The 7029-nt window shown below is 63.6% G+C and overlaps 2 protein-coding genes across 7 annotated transcripts in view; both read left to right on the forward strand.

The window, feature by feature from the left end:
* Window positions 1-5687, forward strand: part of OSBPL5 (oxysterol binding protein like 5) — a 58669-nt gene extending 52982 nt beyond the window's left edge. For all 5 annotated transcript variants that reach the window (XM_036875808.2, XM_036875811.2, XM_057506718.1 and 2 more), the window contains exons 15-22: window positions 61-158; window positions 565-654; window positions 749-885; window positions 1290-1475; window positions 1771-1897; window positions 3021-3168; window positions 3557-3659; window positions 5394-5687. In XM_036875808.2, the coding sequence (XP_036731703.2) occupies window positions 61-158; window positions 565-654; window positions 749-885; window positions 1290-1475; window positions 1771-1897; window positions 3021-3168; window positions 3557-3659; window positions 5394-5532 (1028 nt within the window). In that variant the 3' untranslated portion in view covers window positions 5533-5687. The remainder of the gene's footprint in view (window positions 1-60; window positions 159-564; window positions 655-748; window positions 886-1289; window positions 1476-1770; window positions 1898-3020; window positions 3169-3556; window positions 3660-5393) is intronic.
* The window catches only part of CARS1 (cysteinyl-tRNA synthetase 1), a 125819-nt gene that overhangs the window by 1473 nt on the left and 117317 nt on the right, over window positions 1-7029 (forward strand). The gene's annotated exons all lie outside the window — the stretch shown is intronic.

Consider the following 7029-nt stretch of genomic DNA (forward strand, 5'->3'; position numbering starts at 1 on the left):
CTGGGCGCAGCAGGGGCCCGGCAGCCTGGCAGCCCCTGTGCCGACACCGCTGTGTTTCAGGAATCCTCTATGGCACCATGACCATGGAGCTGGGTGGCAGAGTGACCGTCGAGTGTGAGAAGAACAACTTACAGGCTGAGCTGGAATTCAAGCTCAAGGTAGGCCCGCCTGAGGCCCGCTCCCCCCTCTTCACTCCCCCAGGGACGGTTTCTTGGGCAGATGCACATCGGGACAGCAGCTCTTGGCAGTCTGTGGTACAGCCAGAGCCCAGAGAGGGGCAGGGGGCCACACAGCAGAGCCAGGACGGGCCCAGGCCCCTTCCCCACCAGGGGGCATGGGGTGGGACTGGTGGGAACCCTGCATCCTTGGGCTCAGACTGAGGCATCAGGCAAGCGTGGCCACTGGAAGCTTCGGGGCCTGTCCTGCCGGCCTCCCGGGCACTGGGGACTGGGAGCTGCACCCCCACGAGGAAGGAGCCTCCTCCTCCCTGGCTCACTAGGGGTGCCAGGGTCCATGGAGCCGCTGCCAGCCCTCAGAGCAACCCTCTGGGGTGTGTCCCCACAGCCTTTCTTTGGGGGCAGCATGAACATCAACCAGGTCTCGGGGAAGATCGCGTCGGGAGAGGAGGTCCTGGCACGTCTCACTGGACACTGGGTAAGAGGCCGCCCTTGGAGGTGCGGGCTGTCCCCTGGTCGGGGGGCGGCCGTGGGCCTGGCACCTCTGACCCCGCCTGGGCCGTCCGGGGCAGGACAGGGAGGTGTTTATCAAGGAGGAGGGCAGAGGAAGCACGGAGCTCTTCTGGAACCCGAGTGGGGAGGTCCGCGGGCAGAGGCTGAAGCGGCACACGGTGCTGTTCAAGGAGCAGACGGAGCTGGAGTCAGAGAGGTGAGCCCAGCTGGCACCCACCAGACCCTCCTGAGCCACCTGGGTGTGGCCGGGTAGGCAGCCGCTTCATAGGTTGGCACAGTTACACTGCTCTGAGCATGTCCTCAGGGTGTCTCTGGCAGGGAGGGTGGATGCCTCTTGGCAGATGACGAGTCCTGCTGGGACCTGGGGAGGAGCAGGCTCCGGGGCCTTTCACCACCAGCAGGTGACTAGCAGCTCCCTGCTGGTGGGCAGTGTGAGCTCAGTGTGGGAAACCGTCTCATGGTGAACAAACAGCACCTCGAGGGGCAGTGAGCTTCCTGTCACTGGAAGCAATCAAGTGGAGGTTGCACCAAGCCTCCCCTCTAGTGCCAAGGGGGTGGGCTGCCTGGGTCCCCAGCTCAGAGCAGGTGCCCTGCTCACAGGCTCTGGCAGCATGTCACCAGGGCCATCGCCGAGGGGGACCAGCACAAGGCCACGCAGGAGAAGTTCTCACTGGAGGATGCACAGAGGCAGCAGACCCGGGAGCGCCAGCAGAGCCTCACCCCCTGGAAGCCACGGCTGTTCCACCTGGACCCTGCCACCCAGGAGTGGCACTACCGATATGAGAAGTGAGCGCTGGTGGGTGTTGGCCCGGGCCTGTGGTGGACTGGACCAGCAGACCGCCCCAACCATCTGGGCCCAAGAAGAGACAAGGGGCTCTTGTTCCCAGGAGAGAATGATGGGGTGGGAGGGTGATCTGGGGCTCTGCTACCAGCCCTTCCCATGGGCCCTACACCCAGGTGCGGGACACAGGCACTCCTGGGGGGCTCTGACCACCGCCGGGAGGCCAAGGGCTGGGCAGGATGGGGCCCCCTCCCCCCAAAGGTCACTGCCCTGCTGACAGATGTCCTCTGGACCCTCCAGCCGCAGCCCCTGGGATCCCCTGAAGGACATCGTCCAGTTTGAGAAAGATGGGGTCCTGCACACCCTGCAGCGAGGGACTATGGCCCCCCAGACCTCCTTCCTGGGCAGCCCAGAGCCCAGACACCAGGTCAGCTCCCCAAGGCCCTACCGGAGTCGTCCTCAGTGGCAGGAGGGGGCAGTCAGGATGCAGGTGTGACCAACACCCTACCCTCACTCCCGCCACCTGGCCCCTCTTCTCTGCCCCCCGCCTTGTCGCACTCTTGGCAGCCCTCAGCAGGAGGCCCTGCCCCCTCGTCTCCTGCCCTGCCCAGCATGGGACCCACAATGCCCGGATTTGCAGGAGCTCAGTTTGAGCGAGGGGCACCCCAATGTGCAGGGCGCTGTGCCTTGGTCTACTGGGTCCTAGTCTGCTGCTCCCCAAAGCTGCCCTCCGCAGTCTTAGTAGCACATTATTCCACTCTACATACGGGGAAACTGAGGCTCAGCACACCTGGGGGCGTGCTCAGGTAGAAGGGGCCAACATTACACAGAAACCAGCCTCAGCCCTCCCCGGAGGGCCAGAGGGAAGGCGTGAGGGGCGGTGGGGAAGGAGGCCTCCTGAGACAAATGCCAGGGTCTGGCTTGCAAGGGGAGCCTGGAGTGTCCCCTGGCACGGTGCCAAACGGGCAGCGGCCAAGGGCGACACCCTACCCACGTGCTGCAGGTTCCACATGCTGACCAGCACCTGCCCCCTGTGCTCATGGCCGGAAGCACAGTGCTCAGGGACAGGGCGGGGCTGCCCAGCTGCAGGGACCGCAGTATCTGACCCCCACATAGGGCCCATCCCTCCCCTTCCCCATGTGCCACAGCCCTTGAGCCCTGACTCAGGCCTGACGGTCCCAGCCCCTTCCAGGTGCCCACCTGACGCCCCTCTGCACCCGGCCCCTCAGCTCTCGGCTCATGTCAGGAACTGTCCACGGCCCCATCCGGGACAAATAGGCAGGAGCCCGCAGCAGCCACAAGGCAGGCCTCTGCATGGGCTCGCCCTGCCGCAGAAGGGCCCAGCAATCTGTCACCACTGCTGCAGTCCGTGCCAGGGCCAGGGGTCAGGCCTCCCCTGTGCACCCGAGGCCATCAGTTCCTCCCCTGGCATCAGTGTGCCACCAGGTCCCCAAGGCCAGCAGAACCCCCAGCAGCTCCCTGAAGGCCAAGCTGGAGCACAAGGCCAGCTGAGGGGGCTGCGGCCCCACTGAGGCCCCATCCCTCTCCAGGGGCCTGGCCCAGATCGGCGGCTCCGCAAGGCCAGCGACCAGCCCTCCGGCCACAGCCAGGTCACCGAGAGCAGTGGCTCCACGCCCGAGTCCTGTCCAGAGCTCTCAGATGAGGAGGAGGAGGACGGGGACAGGGACTTCATTCCTGGTGAACCCTCCTGGGCCTGACCCCATGCAGGGTGGGGGGGCCAGAGGAGCAGGTGGCAGAGTCCCAGGAAGCTCCTGCACCACCGGGCGGGAGGGCGGTCCCAGGCGGGCGTCCCTAGGCCCATGGAGCTCCCCGACCCTGCACTCTGAGGACAAGGGCACCTCGTTTGGCTGGCAAGCCCTCTGGTTCTGCTTCTGCTTCTGCCCACTGCCCTCATGGGCATATGTGCCCACAGGACTTTGTCCCCACCTTGCAGCACGGGAGCCCCACCTGGGCCATTTCCATCTCCCGGGGCTTATTAGAGGCCAGCCAACCCCGAGGGTTCCCTCCCAGCACTTCCCTTGGCATCTCTCATCGCTTCCTCCCTCCCCTCTGCGGGCTGTTCCAGGCATTGAGAGCCCTTGCCCTCGGTGTGGGAAGGAGGCGCAGCGGCTGCAGGCTCTGCACGAGGCCGTCCTGTCCCTCCGGGAGGCCCAGCAGGAGCTCCACAGGTAGGCCAGGCCCTGGGCCCCGGCTAGGGGTTCGTGTCGGAGAGCTCAGGAGAGCCAAGAGCCAGGTGGGAGGGAGCCCGGGAGGACCACGTCTCTGGAATGTCACTTGGAGCTAGAACCCTCACGTCTTGGAAAGGGTCTAGCTGTACAGTGAAGACAGGGAAAGACCTGCGTTCTGGCCTCTGTGAGGGGTGGGCCAGGCGGGAGTTCTGTTTGAGTGGGCGAGTTAGGGACACTTAGTGGACACTGAACTGGACCAGGTGTGGGCCTGGAAGAGCCTCCAGTGAACCAGGGCAGCACACGGCCCAGTGGTGATGGTGGCATGGAACCAGGTGCAGTGGAGGGATGCTGCCAGCGGCATCCTGTGGGTGTCCCCAGCCCCATGCACCGTGGACCCTCAGGACGGGCTGGAGGCGAGCCAGTGGCCAGGGAGAGCTGGGAGCCGTGCTCTGCGGCCCCCAGCAGGTGCAGGCCACTAGGCCTCCTGGGCCCTTCCATCAGCAGACACGCCAGGGTGAGCAGAGCCCTTTCCAGCTCTGCTCCAAAGCCAGCTTCTGAGCTACAAGCCCCAGCAGTGGGACTCACTGGTTGTCCAGGCCTCAGTCTTCCCCTCTAAAATGGGGTGGCAACACCCCTGGACCAGAATGAAGATGGCACAGAGGGCTGAGCTCTGTGCCTGGCACCCAGAGAGCGTTTGGTACCTAGTGTGCCAGGAATGAGGCTGGTCTTCTGCTGGCCCCGGCCCTGCCCTGTGACTTGACACACAGGTTTTTCACATTGTGTTAATAACCTGCTTCTGGTGGTGTGGGGCCAAGCAAAAGGGAGGCTGGCCCCTGGGAGACTCGGAAAAGAATACCTCCTGCGTGGTCAGGGAGGGCTTCCTAGAGGAGGAGGTAGGTGGGCAGGGAGGGGAAAGCATAGATCGGTACTGAGAGCCATGGGTGCCGCAGGAGGGCCGCTGCTGGGAGAAGGGGCACTTTGAGATGAGGATGCCCAAGGTGGCAGCGGTAATGCCGGGGGCCCGGGAACCAAGGGGGTGGGAGCAGCTGCCTGGCACCAAGGTAAAGCCTGCTGCGGGCCAGGTGGCTGGGAGAGCACCCCAAGCTTCTGCAGCAGTCCAGACATGAATAATGTGAGAGTCCAGGGCAGGGGTGCTTCCTGGGGCTGCCGAACACAGGAAGGCCCCACAGAGCTGGGGGCTTAAACCACAGACGTGTCCTCTCTCCCAAGGCCTGGGGCTGGAGGCTGAGACCCTGGGGGCGGGCAGGGCCAGCCCCCTGAGCCTCTCCTGGGCATGTGGACACCGTCCTCTCCGTGTCCTTACCTGGTCATCCCTCTGCGTGTCTGTGTCCTGACCTCCTCTTCTCATGAGGACAGTCACACAGGATTAGGGCCACCCTGTGACCTCATTCTGCCTTAATCATTTCTGCAAGGATCCCAGCTCTGAAAAGTCACATTCTGAGGTGTGGGGAGTCGGGACTCCAACATATGACTTTGGGGATGGGGACGGGGGGACACAACTCAGGCCATCACAGCAGAGGTGGGAGGGCAGAGAGGCTCGCACAGTCCTGAAACCCCCTCCCTGAAATGTGTCCCCGAGAAGCCCAGTGTAGCTTCTGTGCCCTGGGCCCCCTTCAGTGAGCACCCCCGTTTGCACCCATGCCCCTGGAGGGCGGGATTGTGCCGTCCTGTCCAGGCTGGCCCCAGCTCAGCCACCCTGCCGCGTCTTTGCAGGCACCTCTCGGCCATGCGGAGCTCCACGGCGCGAGCCTGGCGGGCACCTGCCCCAGGCCTCCTGCAGAGCCCCCGGTCCTTGTTCCTGCTCTGCGTGTTCCTGGCATCTCAGCTGCTCATTAACTATATCTTCAAATAGGAGCCCTTTGCAGGCAGCGTGGGCATCGCTTGCAGAAAGTGGCCAGCTGCAGCCCTCCCTCCCAGGCACCCAGCACTTTAAGCCAGCCCCAGGGAGGCAGGGAGACCCAGCGAGCATGGCCACTGTGGACAGGGGGACCCACGGAGGGGGACCCACGGAGGAGGGGGAACAGCAGGAGGGCCCCGGGAGCTGCACAGGCTCCTCTTGGGGAGGCGCTGGCCTTTCCTGCAGCCCTTGCCCAGTGCCAGCCTTAACGCTAAAGCCAAATGCAGCTTTTATCCTGCTCATCTTGCCCAACCCCCAGTACAACTTCCACTTGCCCCAAGGGGCTGACGGAGGCAGGGGTGGAGGCCCTGTGTGGCTTTGGAGGGTCACTCCCCAGCAGGCCCCCTTGGCCTGATGCACCGAACTTCCCTTCCTGAGCCCCTGCCCACGTTGCAGGGGCTGCCCTGGAGGGGCCTCGGGTGGACTCCAGGGAGACCTTGTGAATTTTATTCTGCCCTTGTGCTATTTAGACAGGAGCCCAGTCCACACACCTGTGGGGCCCGCCAAGGAGGAGCAGGCCCACGTGAACGCGGGTACATGGGAGGGCAATGGTGCTGGGGGTGGGGACTCAGCTTGCCCCAGCACCCTGGGCCAGGGTCCCAAGTTGCCACTTGTGCACGGTCTTCCCGTTTTACACTTTTTTAATAAATGTAATTGCAATATTTTAGGCAGGCTGTGAGTAGCGTCTGGCGTCTGGCCTCCATTCCTGTGTCAAGTATGCCATGTGAGTGTGTGAGTGTGAGTGAGCATTTGCACATAGAGGTACACACAGGGCCTTAAACTATGTTGAGGCAGTGCCATCTCATTTTCCAGTTTTTGTATCCATGTTGCTATCCCCTCCCCTAATGTGGGGACAGGTCTGTGCTCCATACCTTTAAAATAAAAACAGACACACATGGTTTCCTGCTGTGTCCTTGGGGGACCTCCAGAAATGTGGGGGTGGGGAGGTCTTTCCAGAGAGAGACTCAGTGCCAGCAGGGGTCTGTCTGGGGCTTTGAGAATGGAGAGGAGGGGTCCAAGGTAGGACAGGGCTGCAGTCTGCTGTGAGCTGCGGGAAGCGGGCGCCCCCTGTGGAGCACGTGCCAGGAGGCAGGGGTCCCACCAACCATCCAATGAACCAGCTGAGGATGCGGGCGGGACTGCCCCCTTCGGGGAGCTGCCGAGACTGGGGGTGGCTCCAAGGCCCATTTGGCCTGATACTCCCCCCACTGATGGCCCTCCTCTGCCTGCGGGTCCAGATGGGCCCTTGCCTTGGTTCCCCTGAGTCCGTGGCTCTCAGGCCTTACGACCTCCAGGGCCGGAGTGGGTGGATCTACTTTGCTGGGACAGCCCAGGATGACTTGAAGGGGGGGACAGCTGACCATGTACCCACACCACACAGTGAAGTGTAACGTGGCCCACCCCTAGCAGGATGCACATGAAGGACACAGGACGACAGAGGAAGGGATGGGT

The sequence above is a fragment of the Manis pentadactyla genome, chromosome 9 (assembly GCF_030020395.1).
Source record: "Manis pentadactyla isolate mManPen7 chromosome 9, mManPen7.hap1, whole genome shotgun sequence".
Lineage (NCBI taxonomy): Eukaryota > Metazoa > Chordata > Mammalia > Pholidota > Manidae > Manis > Manis pentadactyla.